The following is a 15,456-nucleotide window of genomic DNA, read 5'->3' as shown; positions in this document are numbered from 1 at the left end:
GATGTGAGTTCTGCGCATATTTCAGGGGAAATCACCTGACAGCCCGCCATATGGGCCGTGAAATTAAAAACCATAATTAAAATGTTCCTCGAACTTTGCCAGCGGGCTGGTTGAATGGGCCTTCTGTGGGGCCTTGCCAATGATTCACGCGTTGAAAGGCATTCCACTGGGGACTAAGATCCCCATGGCATATGCGAATAATCAACGACAATATGCCGCCTTATAAAATGTCAGCACATTTGTTTGAGTTAACATAATCAAATTAGAAAGATATTACATTTCAAAAGTAAATAATAAAGTGCACAATTAAATACCATGCATTCTTTTTGAAAAGTAAAGTTCAAAGAAGGTTTTTCGATGTTTTTAGATTTTGAATAAGAAAATAAATTTGATTTATTTTGCATGTTGGTTAGAACAATCATTGAAGCTTTAAAATATATCGTGCAAATGATTATTAATTGATATACGAGTATTTTCTGACCGCTCGTCTATTTATTTTTTGCTTTGCTCAATCTTTTTCTTGATCCCATTGTGTCGACGGCAATTGGACATTTAAAGGCTCGGCAGCTTTGCTTTCTTGTCACCTTCCATTGGCCTTATCACATGCCACATTCCCAGTGGCAGACTGCAGAAACAGTTGATGCTCGTCGTGCAATTTATTGAGCACATCAATCAATGTGGCAATTCCATTTGAGTACTCCCCCTGTTGTTGCTGCTGTTGCCGCGGTGATTCTCCGCAAATAATTGCACATTGCACATGCCTGTCAATGGGTGTGGTCGGAGCCAGAGGAAGACTCGCCGGCAATCGTCACTCTAAAGATGGGCAAAACAAAAACAGGTCAATCATCGATCATGGTCATCACCATCATCAGCAACGATGCCGATGAGCAGAGCCACATCCTCGTCGCCTCATTATTGATGAGCCCGGAGCACACACACACAGGCCAGTGATGCCAAAGTCTTACTTTATAAAGAGAATATTTTTATAATTTAAATTATATTAAGTTATAAGTTGAAAAAATTATAAAAAATGTATTTGCTTGTGTGTACGCAAAATTAAAAAAGAGGCTAAAATAATAAGCTAGAAGCTAATGAGTGTGATACAAATGTGTATACTTCTTGAACACTAGCCACAGTAGTATTTTAACATCAGGAATTGATTAAGAAAATTATTTTATAACAATAAAATAATATAATGATTGTATTATTTTAGAAATAGCTTAAACTCAGGCTTTAAACTAGAAAAGAAATATTTAAAAAAACGGAATGAATTAATAAATTAGAGATCAGGACGAATCCCGCTGGAATAAGGCCAATTTGCCATCACTGACTCGCAGAAAGGGTCCGTCATCGTCAGTGCTGGTCCTTCGCATCCATACCAGATAATATCTTTTTGCAAAAAATTTTTGACAGCTTCGATGCGGCATTGGTATGGTCGGTCCGGGTCCGGTCTTGGCCCGTATTGGCCTGGTCTGGAAATGCAGGCAGGACGGTCGGTCTTTCGGTCTTTTGGTCGGTCGGCATCGGCATTGTTGAGACCCCTCGGAGTGCTGTTGGGCCTGTCACATTTATCACAAATTCAATGAATAATAATTTTTGCACGCTGTGTGATGTGACGTGCTAATGTTATCTGATTGGAACAGGAGAGCACACCAGATGGGGCAGGAAATGGGGAGCCGGGGGCAGAGTACTGGAGCCGCTTTTAAATATTAATTATGGTCCCTTTTTCTCGAGCGGCTTTCGACTGCCATTTTGTATTATAAATTGCATTCCCGATAAGCGGCGAATTATTGATCGATGCCGTGCTGGGGGCATAAACGAACCGAGGTGGGTTATCTCCAGGGAGAGAGCGATCATAATTTAAGGCGACGATCTGACGTTTCCGGTTTTGATTGATGGCAGCAGGCCAGCATTGTAAATCACTGGGCTTACTCGCCGCTTATCTACCACTATATCCACAAGATAAACATGGTCGAATGGGATTTATAGATACTGCATAGTTAAGTGCAGTCGCCCACTCTCCAATGCGGCGCCTACTGGAATTACACTTTGGCAGCTTTATGGTCCCTCATCGATCATTTGGTGAGCGGAATGCGGCAATCTAACATCAACATTGGCTGAGATAAGAGAACGGATGAGGGAGACCTGCCCATAATTCCAGCACAAACAAGGCAATTGTTTTGCTATTTGATCACGATTAAATCTAGAAGCAAATATATGTTCGTGATATGTGGCATCGAATATATGGATTTGACAAATGATTTTAATGGCAAGCGAGTTTTCTATGTAGAAATTTAATAAACCGAGTTTTTCTAACGTGTTCACTGATTCGATGTCATAATAAAATAATAATTATTTCAAAAGGTATTATAATTTTGATGATAAGTTTATAGCGAAATAAAGGAGTGATTTCCGACAATCGATTGAAAATTTTATAACGAATTTAACGATACATGACAATCCAACATTTTGCCCTTATTTGCCAGAGTTCTGATCAAATAACTGAAACTCAAGTGTATTTTTTCGGCGAAGATATAATACTTCAAAAATATGACCAATGTTTTTTATGTTTATTTAAAATAAAAAAATTTACTTTTTGCAAATAAATTTTTAGTTGATAACTGCACCATAATTTTGGCAGATATTGATTTTGAAATTACAAATCTTGTGTGAACTCACTAAACTATTTTATTGTTTTTTGCGATAAACATGTTTTTCCTCTAAATGTACCTAGATAGTCTTGATTTGTGGTTCAAATACATATTATATACCGCCTATTAGCTTTAAATTGTTCTCTTAACGATTCGTGTCCTCGTCGAGTCCATAAAAGTGTTGCTTGATCAATTGATTTTAACGATCGGTGCCATCCATCACACACGGACTCACGCCCCGAAAACTCTCGAAGTGATCTCCCCTTGAGCGGAGACTGGTCTCATTGGATTCGACGTGCAGTGTCAGTGAATAACCCCGCTGGCTAATCAATTACAAAGAGATGCCAACATGTCAGAGCCCAGACAGCCAACAAACAGCCCGGCGAACAGTCAAGGCGAATGGCATGAGCGAACGGCAGGGAAATTCGGAAAAGAAAATCGAGCGCCAAATTACTTTCAACACGGTGCAGTAAATCGTAAATCAAATGAGTGTTGGGGAATTCGCCAGCAATTCCAAGAATGTTGTGTGTACAAAAGACCGTTGACAGTTCTTAATTGCAAAGGATTTTCTCATTTCAATTCGTTTCGATGCGTTTCATTTTGGCAAACAATGAATTTTTCGAACATTTCGACAGTTTTTTTTATTTTTATACCTTTTGCTCGTAGAAATTTTAGGTAAATGCTTGAACATCGTTGCATATTTTTAAAAATCGATTTTAAAAAAAATTTTGCTTTTAGTATAAATAAAGTAATGGTAAACTATTACATTGGTACCTTATACACAAAATATATCAAAAATGTTGGAAAAACATAGCCTATATGTGAATTTGAGTGAATTTAAAGGTGCTGCTTAGTGAACCACAATCTTCAAATAGATTGCAGAGGCAAAGAGACAAACATTTTCCAATTTGGCGCAGAGGCAACGGTAAACATGTCGCACGACTGCACCGCGTCCGACTTGATTTGCATGTGACGTACGATAACTGTCAATATTTTTTGGCTGCGGCTCAAGAGCCGGCTCCACTGACAGCTGTCAACGCTCCTCGCCTGTCGGCGCGCTTGAGACGGAAACAAATTTGTAAAGTACTCTGGCAGCAGCAATTTTCCTTTCTCATGTTGCGCTGCCAGTCCGACATGAGGGGAAAATTGAAATAAATGTTTTCGGTGGATTTCGCTCACCCGCAAGCGAGAAACACAAAAACCAGAAAACAAAAAAAAAACACTGAAAACGACGCAAATTTATTAAAAACTTTGCCGCAAGCTGGGCAGACAGGAAGCGACGCCAACAAAGGGAATCCACTGAGACCCAAAGAAATATGATAGGGGCTTTGGACGACTGCGTACGTGGAGCGACTCGCATGTGTCGGCGCCTGTCAAAGTGTCGACATGCGCAAATAACGCTAAAGGATTTGTCACTGCCAGCGGCACACACACCCATCGACACACGGCACACACTCCGCTCCACTCCGCCAAAAAGTAAAATCTGTCACGGCGGAAACAATGCGAAAAGTGAAAAGCAAACTCCAAACTGTTGCCAACTCTTGCTTTTATTATGCATTTTATCCCATGGCTGAGTTCCCCAGTTAACAATTTTGTTTAACCGTGTGAACAGATTGCCTCAGAGGTGCGTAAATACGTGATCGAGAAAAGGAGCACATATTTTATAAAGGTATTTTGGGGGAATAAACAAATGACCAAGGAATAAAAAATGCATATATATATTTGTTGATCTTATTCAGTGAGATTATAGCCTTATAAATAGTTCACTTATAACATCTTATAATTGAAGAAACTTAAAAGAACATTATTTACTTATAATATTGGTTTAATTTTAATTTCTTTCATTATTGTTTACATTTTCTATGACTTTAATTAAAGCATGCCTTAAAACATTTGTAAACATTAATGAATACATTTTTCTTATATCCATAATTTGTAGTATTCCCCTAAAATTGGAGGTCTTTTACATTTAAAGAATGATTAAGTACAACGTCTGTTTTCTGATGGGGTTACAGAGAAACCAATAATATACCTATTTTAGTAAATGATTTAAATTTTCCTAAAATATTTAGTGGTTGTACCAAAAGCATACTCTGTGTTCTAATTAAATATCTTAAGTAATCGGAACGGGTTAAATGAATTATGTGGTAATAAAGTCAATCAGCTCGAGTTCGAAACTAACGAGTTAAGTACTCTCCGGCGGATGAACACAATCTTGAATGTTTTGCCGGCTCAGCGACTTTCCCACATCCCAAAGTCGAATCCGGATAAATTACAGCGTAGTGTGGAGAGTGAAATGAGGAGTTTTTCCGCAGCTGTTGCTGTTTGGCATTGTTTTAAGTGGAAATGCCTGTCAGCGTGACTGTTTGACAGATTGTCTGGCCCGAGACTGATGGCCCCGCGGAGAGGTGTGAGTGCGGGTATTTGATTATCCCAGTATCCGAGTAAACGAGTATCTGGGAGTCAGTTGCGGAGTGATTAAATGCGGCGCTTCTGTTGTGCAGCTCATGACTCAGAAAAAGCAGCGACACGCAAAACCGTTTACACTTATCAATCTTATCGATAAGTGTAATGACATTTAACACGCCGCACATCCCCCTGATGAAATCGGTTTTCCAATTGCCAGCGTGTTTACGTTTACGTTTTCCCATACATATATCGGCTACTGGAGGCCCCTAGCCCAACAATCACTATCTCCGAGTCTGTAACTTTCGGGGTCGAATAAATGGTTGCTGGCATTGTAATTTATGCGCTCGCTCGTTCATTTGACATGTCAAAAGCTGTGTCACTTGATTGATGACTGCTGTCAACACATACTCTCTAATTTTTTTCGGTTTTGTTTCGCCCCGTATTCAGTATTTACTGAATGCGGTTAGGCCGCAGGAAAAAGAAGGGGTTCGGTAGAGTTCTAATTTTTGTTTGTATATCTCACTTTTGCCGCTCCCTCGCAAACCCTGTTATCGATGCTTTCGCCTTTCGTGTTGAGGTTTCTCCCTACCGCAATGTGAACATATTGCATATTTTGTTTGGACCGACATGAGATTGATGAGCTCTGCCTGATGCCTGTCACATGCTCGAATCGATGGGTTTTGTGCACGGCCTGCCTGTAACTGCACTGGAAATAATATTCACATACTTCGTTAAAAATATAAAATGGGAATACTCTCGAAAGACAAGCTTTTTAAAAGATTGCAGATTAAATATTCCCTTAACAGCGAAAAAAAAACAGTTTTGGAAATTGAAATCTGATGTGTTATTAAAATGGTTATTTCTTAATATATTATATGTCTTCCATCACCTCAAAAGTAAAAGACTATATATCCTGGGATGGCTAGCAAATGTAAAACCCCATTGCTTAGTATTAAAAAGTTGGATTCTTTTTTGTGTAAAATGAACCAATTTTTCCCGGTGCACTTGTTGTCCCGCTTCGCTTTTTACAAGGCTGCAGAATGGGAGGGGGGTCGGAGGAAGACGGAGAGAGTCATCGACGCTTGACAGCAGTGCAAACAAATTGTGGTGACAGGAAGTTCGGGGGCGGGAGGAAAGTTATTCCATTCTTTCGGACTCGATAGGCAGCGCCCGAGTTACGAGGCTTACGTTTCGAGTGTCCGTGTCTGGGCTCTGTGTGAATTGATTGATGGGTCTGCCAATGCCGCCTGACGTCCAACGAGTCGTCGAAGCTTTCCGAGCTTACCTACATTCACTGTGTGCTAAGCGAAAGTACAGAGCAAACGTATCCGAAATATCTTAGTAAGCCATGTTGCAGAAAATATGACCTCTTGATTTACGGATCGAGGCTAAAAATTTACTGTGTTCCAAATCATAGCAAAATACAAAAGTAGAAAAATATAGACGGCAATAAATGTGACTTTGCACAGGAAAATATCAAAAACGGACATATACAGAAATCTAAATTTAAAACAAAAGAAATGAAAATTCGCTTAGATTCCAAATCTAAGTACTACAACCGATATTTCAAGACCCCTGAAATTTTTAAAAATTGTTAGTTAATGGAATAAAAATAAATAACAACTTAGTGTGAAGTCTTTCTTGAATATTAACTGACTTCCCAAGACTTAAAGATTAAGAATTCCAGATCTGCGATAAATCTCTGCAAAACGAGCTTAAATCTAAGCTGTCAAATCTTTCCATCTTGATGATTTCATTAGAGCTCCACCCCAATTAGCCCCACCCCGATTATGCCCCTCAAAGCCCGTGCTATAAATAATACGTTAGTACAAAAGGAACCACAATTAACCGGCAAATATTGAAGGACACACCCCTGCGGAACACTTTCCCTCGGGCGGCCCCGAGTTCAATTCCTGTAATCCCCGCTCTTTCGCACACACTATCTTAACAAAATGGCAATCAATTTCTCGCGCTGTAAATTAACAATCATTGTGGTGCGGTGGGGGTGTAACCAGAGGGGGTTTCGGTGGGAAAGGACACAGCACGGCAGCTGCTAACTGCCACGCGGGGGGATTCCGCGATTCCCCCATTCCCCCTGCGGCAGAACGACCCCTCTAGCTAACCATGGTCCGCAATCAGCGTACATTAATATGCACGAAAACAATAAACAATCCAGGGGAGACGGAAAGGAACCAACTGAATGGGAGATTTCCAGGGGCGGATTGGCCAGGGGGGGGATGTGGGGGATTTCGGCAGAGGCGTTACAGCGGCAATCATGGAAAAAGCAAGCAAACGCCGCCATTATGGCCATCCCGCTCCAACCCAATACCACCACCACCCCCCTCGTCTGCCTCTGTTGGCCCGACTCAACTGACAATATTTATTGCAAATGCAGCAATAAATTTCAAAACACCATTCGCTAAGCACCACATGGGGTCTCGAAAATTGAAGATAAATTTTAAGGCGGCAATTTATGATTTGTGAGCATAAGCGTGAGTCAGGGGCGTCGAAGGGGGGGCGGCTCGGTGCCGGCTTGGACCGGGCACAATCGGCTGAGGCCGCTGCTGACAAGTGTGGAGTGTTTGCCGCCGCACTCCTTCACTCACCCATCGCCCCTCTCGCTCCCGCCGCCTGGCCCTAGCCCCGTCCCGCTCCCACGGCCCGGTCGTTTTTCAATTGTGTTTGCCGCGATTTTACGACTGCCCGCTGCGCCTTTGACAGCAGCCCGAGCCGATCCGGTCCAAGGAAACCCTTCCACACACCGCCCAAAATTTAGAGTTGTTCAATAATACAAAAAAAAACCTAATTTCGAACTCGTATTTTGAGGACATTGTTTTTTTAAATCCCTCTATCCTTATGGTTTAAATTTAATTTTACATAACTATTACATTAACAAATAATTGTAATATAATATTACTTATAGTAAATAAAATTATATAAAGGTCTTAATGTTACAGTATATTATATTATGTTATATAAGTTAAGAGCCACTATTCTTTTTCGCAAGAAAACGTGAACATAAAGAGGTAGAATGAATTTACAGAAATTCCTTCAATACTCTGTAAAACATTAGGAATTAATAGAATCTTAAAATCAAATTACAAATTAATGTTGGTATATATTTTTCTACCAAAGAATATAACACATTACCTAAGAGATCTATTACTATTAAACAAGAAGTACATTTATATCTCTCAGTGTAGCTTAGAGCCCAAGACTGTTGGCCAAAGAGCCGCGGAATTGTAGAAGGGAATTGCTTTTCGGCAAAACGGAAAGGCATGGAGGAAGCGGAAACAGAGGGCATTGCAAGGGGTTAAAGTCTCACTAGGGGCCTCTAACTGGGATTTGAAAAATTACTTTTACCAAAGCTAGTTAAAATATTTTTCAGTGAATTGTCAATCATAAATGCTTTTAAAATTAACAAAGCGTTGGCAAAGATTTTTTATAAATATTAAACCAATTTGTTGTAAAGTTTTAATGGCATAAATAATATTTTAAGCTTTGCAATATACAAAAATTCATAAAAGCAATAATAACAGTCTTTCTTAATTAAAATTTATTGATCAATTAAAGCCAAAATCACCTTAGGAATTCGTAATTTGAAAGCCACCTGCAAAAATATTTAATAGACACTTGCAACCATATATATAGTTGGTTATGTAAAATATATTGATATTAAATAAAGCCATACGACTGTTTCCAGAATATAAAACATGCAGAGAAATTTCAATTTTTAAAAGGATTCCCCCAAAACGTGAAACATGTGTATTAAAAAAATTGAGAAAGGGAGTCAAAATCAATTATATATTTCAAACATATTAAATTAATATTTAATTTGTACTATATTTTACTTTTATTTTCCTTAAAAACAGCTTCAACGAACCACTGTACTGGGCAGGACAGAGCTCTCCTTACAACACCTTGGTGCAATTATTCATTCACTTGCTAACCGGAGCGGCGGCGGAGTGCTGGAGGTAACCAAACCGCCAGACAGGATCTCCTTCGTTCCACGGCAACGAAACGGCGAGATGCAAACAACAATCCGCTTCAAGTCGAAAATAAGAAAAAGGTTTATGAATGCGCTCATGAAAAATGGAACATCGTTAAGAGCAATTCATAATGAAATACGCGGCATGTTGGGGATTGGGGGGAAAGTTCCCCGGACCTGGACCTCAACCAACTGCAATAAGCTGAGCCCAGGCGGTCGAACTCCACTTTTTGGTTTCTTCGTTGGAAGCAGCATAAAAATGATGACCATAAGCAGGATATTGGGTTAAGGTTTTATTATTCTTACCTCCTTGTGTGTGTTGCCAATAAACTTTGTTGCTGCAGCTGATTTCCACCTTTCGGTTTCTCCTTTTTTTTGTCTTGGTTGTCCAAATGAAGCTGTTGCAGTGCCAGACGAAAGCGGTATTTCAATCAGAGCTGAAAAATAAGGGCATGCCATATACATGGTGCTATGCAAGCCTTATCAATAATTTCGTTTTCATATGCGCATCGGCAGAAAGATACAGATGGGGCCATAAATATGATTCCGGGCCGGAGTGGCTAGGGAAATTTATAGAGTCTGTTGGCCGGGCTGTCAGGTGAAATAAATAATAAATTCGTTATTTTTCGAGGCTCGGCCAACGAAGTCCGCGGCGGTGGCTATCAACAGTGCGGAGCAACGACAATAACTCCAGGGGCGTATGATGGAGGCACGCCCACATTCAGCAGCCCCAAACACTGGAGACCTCAAACAGTGGAGACCCCAAACCGAACGTCGTGCTCCCTGCACAGCTGCAAATCGCACTCGGACATCGTGGGGGCCCGATGGGGAAACAAATTTGAATTCAATGAAAGATGAAATCATTAAGTTTGCAGGCAATTGAAGGCGGCTACGAATGCGGTTGGCTTTAATCGTGCTGGAGTCGCACAATGGGACTGGGATCGGATCCGATTGGATTGGGTTGGATTGGGTTGGGTTGGGCTTGGCAGGGAGGAGGCGATGATATTGCACAGACTGTTATGACACAAGCCAGACATTCACCGAAAAAATGTTGAGGAGGAAGTAGTGCCGCGAAATCAAGAACTCAATTAGGGAGTGGATAAAAGTTGTGGAAAGAAGGATTACCAGAAGGATCGTTAAGGCAAAGGGTGCAGTGTATTTTAAGGATCTACATGATCAAATCAAGAAAGATGAGTATTAATTGTGAATCTTGTTTGAGTTCGGGTAATACTCCAAGCTAAAACCTTTTTCTAAGAGGCTGATTTTCGGTTTGTTGGAAAATAGAATGCATTTCTATGGCATGCATATTTGATTTTATAATCAAAAACGGAATTTTTTTAAACAAATTGCCATAATACATTTTTCCAAGCCTCCAATTTGGATAGGACCTTAATCTGTTCTTTAAAAAACTATTTCATAATTTGCCTAATATATAATGGAAGCGAAAGAAATGATTATTGAATGGTAAATTGATTACGATATCAAACTGAACTGATTTCAAACCCTATATAGCCTTTGGTTTGTCTTATACTCCTATTTCCTATGACTTTGAGGGACATCCAACTTTTTATATAAGTTGTATTTTTCCAAATTATTTAATAAGGACCCTAGTGATCCAAAAAGAAACCACTTTAAGTCCATGGGAATGTCGCCACTTCGTGCACAAAGGAAAAATACGGTGGCTAATGAGAGGCATAATCAACTTCCCATATTGCATACACAATTGATGCCAATGCCCGGGCCATGCCCAATAAATATCAACAGCCACACAAATTTGCCTGTTGGCCAACTGGCAACTTCAAAAAGAAAACAAAAAAAAAAACCCAAAAAGAAAAAAAAATAACAAAAAGCCGTGAGCCAAGAGAGCCGACAACAAAAGCGCACATAAATCAACGATCAAGACAATTGCGGTGTAATAATTTTAACTTCTTTAAGTCGGCAGCCAGCCCACACCGCACACCACGGCGCACCACCCTGCACCACCGGGCACCACTGGGCACCACCAACTCCACTCCAAGTCGATCCGATTCGGCGGGGGCCCATAAAAATAACAGCTTATCGGCAAGAAGAATCGTGTCGTGGCACGCCTACCAACTCAAAAAGGCATTAAAATATGAAAACAACAATTGCACACTCGCCGAATGATCGGATGGTGGAGGTACTCACCTCAAGGGGAAATCAACAGCAGTCTGGGAGTCACAGAGTGGCCGACACGCCCCCTTTTCCTCATTGTAGGCGTCAGCCGTTGGCAGCGGCACGTTTTCCACCGTGAAATTCCAAACTAACCTCAACCACCCGCAGCATCGCAAGGCGAGTCAAGGAAGAGGCTAAACCGAAGATATATAGGTGTATCTGGGTTGCCCCTCGCCCACTGTGTCCTTGCCCCATCGCCATTGTTCAACCGCAGGCGGATGAAAGTCGGGGGAGGGAGAGGGATCGGTTTCAGGCGGAGCGGGCAGTTACAACTTAGTTAGCTCAGCCAGAATTGCAGGCGATATCTCAATTTGGGGCTCATAAAAATAACGAGTAATAGGCCATGTCCAAAGGGGGTGGTCAAAAATAAAACTGTACAACTATGGGATACTCTTTAGGAAAAATCGGTTTTAGAGCTGAGGATGTTTTCATAATTTATATTTTATTACTTGATTAAAACAAATTCTTGAGTTGAATTTCACTATTTTGAAAGAAACACTTCAATCACAAAACGTTTACTACAATTAAACAATTTGTCCTAAAGTATGGTATTAAATATTGATATTTACTTTTAGAATTTCCTATATAAAAAGGAATATATCTTCTAGAGATTGTTAGTGGTTTCTTACATGAGTTTGTGAAAATATTGCATACTTTCTGGGGACCCATTACTTTTAGAGACGAGCTTGAAGCTAATAAATATTCTTTATTTTTACAGTCGTGTGGCAAATTTTCGAAAATAAATTATAAAGTATAATTTTGCATACGGTATAATCAAAGATGGCCAAACTAGAAAAATATCTGGGTCTAACTGTTTATCAAAGTATACGGGGACTGAGCAATCAGTCTCATTAAAATCATACTTTTCAACCACTGACATCTTTACAGAACACAATAGGTCCTACAAGTCCAACACAAAACAAACACCATAACCCAAAAAAATCCAATAATTTTGCATTTTGGCACCCACTCAGATGTTCGAGAAGTCCTGAAAGTGGGCAACCAAAATTGACAATGGCAACGAAGCTGCCCACCCCCCGCCAGCTGGCCTACCTCGACGAGCTGAAGATGCGTCTGCAGGAGCTCCGCGATCGGCAGGCGACCTTCATGGAGCAGACGGCCAAGATGCTCAGCCGGATGAGCTCCCCCAACATGGAGACGGTGGTCGGTCAGCCCATGGCCACCGTTCAGCCGGAGGGAAGTGCAGAAGTGGGTGGCGGGGTCACCAAGGGTTCAAAGGGCAACCTCAACATCAAGGAGCTGATAAACCGCTTCGAGGATCTGCGCAAGACCTCGCAGGTAGGATAACTAAGCTAAACAAATAGCTTAGCTCCATTAACTTGAAAGAATTCGATTACAAAATAAGAAGTGCTACTGATTAATCCCAATCTCGACATAATTAGACACAATAATCGTGTTTTATTAATGGAAAGGTACAACAAATTACATTTTTCTTAACAAATAACTTTTTTAGAAATTGTGGTTTAATTTATACATTTTCATTCACTATACATGCAGGAGTTTGGTGATTTGCCCGAGGTTCCCGAGGAGCTGATCAACGTGGATGTGCGCCGCATTCTGAATGGCTACGAGAAGCTCATCGAGGATGGCAATGTGCTTCAGCACTCCTGGTTCCTGCTCAAGAAGTCCACGGAGAGCTGTGCCCGTTTCGCCAGCTCTAATGGCCTCAAGTCGGAAGAATGTATTCCGTCGAAGACGAACTCGGGCATCGTTGAGGTCTCCTTCGTGGTACCGGAACGTAGTCCGGAGGTGGTTAGGATATCCCGGGTCAAGAAATCTCCATCGCTGCACTCGAATGTGGTCACCAGTTCAGAGATTGTGGATAAGAAAAAAGAGGTATTCACTCCAAAGGATGTGAAGTGGAAGTGCAGTGCACAGGACTATGGTAAGAACTAAAAAAGAGTAGAAAGGACAGTTAAATGTAGCCTTAACGAAAGCATTATCTAATTCCTAGGTCATGCGCGTTGGGGAGCCTTCGTGCAGCTGATCATTCGCCTCACCCGTCCATTCCACGGCTGCCGTAAGAAGAAGGCATCCCAGCACTCCTCCTCCAAACCGATTGCCCGCCACCTGCCCAAAAAGAAGCCCATACACTAGGCCTTTTCTATAGCCTGCCACACACATACACAAAATGCACAAGTAAAGATCCAAACTAAACCAAAGCAATCCCCCCACATAATCCCACTGAAAATAATCCAATAAAACGACCCACACCCAAAAGATGCGTTAATCAATAGCAAACACCACACGTCAGCGTGTCAATATTTTGCCTAATTAATGTGGCCCGGCTTGGGCGCAGTGGCGCATCAATTTCGGGTGTCAAGTGCAATGAGGGGGAACGATCGCTCTGTGGGTCCGGTCCCCTGGTCCGGACCACCATCAGCTAATGTATATAGCCATATAGCCATAACCAAAGCCATAGCCATAGCCATGCGATGGCGACGTATGGCAGCAACTGCTGCGCTGACAGCGCATTTTAGTCGCCCATGGAATACCGAAAATAAATCTTGCCCTGTCGTGACACAGAGCGGATGATGCACTGTTCAAATTATTGTAAGCCAAAGAAATCGAAATTCAGAAATGGTTAATAAAATCACAAAATTAAAAGTATATTTATTAATTGATATGTGAAATCAAATACCGTCATATTTATAAAATCATCTTTAGTTTTAAGTTATGTTAAGAATATGATTTTACATATAAAATGAAAGTTAATAGTTTTCTTAAGATGTACATATATCATAAGAAAAACATTTTTCTATACACATATTTTATTTAATAAACAACTAGTAAATATAAGTATTTCTATAATTTGTAACTTTCATTTGAGTCATTTGTTATTTGCTTTATACCTAATAAGCACAACAAATTTAAAATGTATGCAATAAATAAGCCGTTTAATATTTTTGTAGTGTAATAAAGGAGTGATACATTGGCTTGGGAGGGGTATAAACACTAAAAGCAACGCAGACAAAATACTTGGCCCCACACAACACACACGCATAGCGAGAAGTAAACATTTAAATTTAAATTAAGTGGCTTGTACGGCATCTCCGAATGCAGCAGCTAATGAGTGGAGGCCCACTCCATGTGGGCAGATATAGAGGAAAATACATTTCAGAGGGCGGGGATCACAGCAGGAAGCTTTCACGTTCGGATTATCAACGAAATTGATATATTTACTTAAGCGCATGGCTATATGTCTGTTTGCGATGAGATATGCATCTTCGTGGGATCTGATTAGCTTGGATGTTCAAATCTGGCTGATAGCTCCCCAAAACCAAATATTAATTAATTATATATACATATTTAAAAATAAATTTAAATGTAAGTATAATAATAATAAACTCAGTTAAAATGTTTCTTGATATTATATCCTATATGTGCTTGAACATATAGCATAGCATTCACAAATTGTAACTGCTATCATCTAGCATCCTGTTGGATAAATCAACCTGTACACATTTATAAATACCTAGTTAATTATAATTAAAATTACAAGCATTTAAATCAGAAATAACAAGTCTAAGCTGGAAGGCAAACACGAATTCCAGCCACACCTTAGTTGGCCATAATAAGAAATCATGTTTGGCAATGATTTGTGGCATCGAAAGCCGGCTTGCAGTGGAGTATATATATATATATATCCATGGAATTGATCAAGAGGGGGGATAACGATGGCTTATCTGCGGAGCTTGACACGAGTGGCGATGACGATGGCGATGTTAATCAGCGACAGGCGGCCACTTGCAACCAGCTGGAAAATGTATATAGATATATATGCGACAACGATGCCGCAACATGTGTCCACGGATCAGCGAGGGGCAACAAACGAGTTGCAAAGTGGCTGACACCGCTGTTTCGTTTCGTTGGCGCTTGAATCGATTTGACCTGCAACATTATTTGCCGTTTGCAGGTGGAAAGACCCACCGAATATGGCAGGCCAGTCCACATTGTTCGAGAGGTTTCTTTACGAAGCCAGCTTCAAGGTTTCCATCGCGTTTTAACCTCTATTATGAATATGGCTAATAGGGTTGATCTTGATTGTCCAGTACATAAATCATAATCAGACATCTTAGTAACACAGTGGGTTATAGCCACAACCCAATTTGGAGGCCATAATAAAGAACAGATTTTTTCTTCACTAATTAATTTATGTTTTTAAGCGTTTTTTGTAAGTGTGTTTTGATTGCT

At 40.5% G+C, this 15,456-nt stretch overlaps 1 protein-coding gene across 2 annotated transcripts; it reads left to right on the top strand.

Moving 5' to 3' along the window:
- The first annotated feature begins 12,098 nt into the window (after positions 1-12,098).
- Positions 12,099-13,482, top strand: LOC108051024. Of its 2 annotated transcripts, none has more exons than XM_017132966.1 (3): positions 12,099-12,540; positions 12,760-13,147; positions 13,217-13,482. In XM_017132966.1, the coding sequence occupies exons 1-3, from the start codon at positions 12,256-12,258 to the stop codon at positions 13,357-13,359; spliced, it is 816 nt and encodes a 271-aa protein (XP_016988455.1). In that variant the 5' UTR covers positions 12,099-12,255; the 3' UTR covers positions 13,360-13,482. The 2 variants fall into 2 exon arrangements, with proteins under 2 accessions (XP_016988455.1, XP_016988456.1); XM_017132967.1 differs by having other exon boundaries at positions 13,200-13,334.
- The last annotated feature ends 1,974 nt before the right edge of the window (positions 13,483-15,456 follow it).

The sequence above is a fragment of the Drosophila rhopaloa genome, unplaced genomic scaffold (genome assembly GCF_018152115.1).
Source record: "Drosophila rhopaloa isolate 14029-0021.01 unplaced genomic scaffold, ASM1815211v1 contig_2, whole genome shotgun sequence".
NCBI classification, from domain to species: Eukaryota; Metazoa; Arthropoda; class Insecta; order Diptera; family Drosophilidae; genus Drosophila; species Drosophila rhopaloa.
This window is presented reverse-complemented; position numbering and strand designations above follow the sequence as displayed.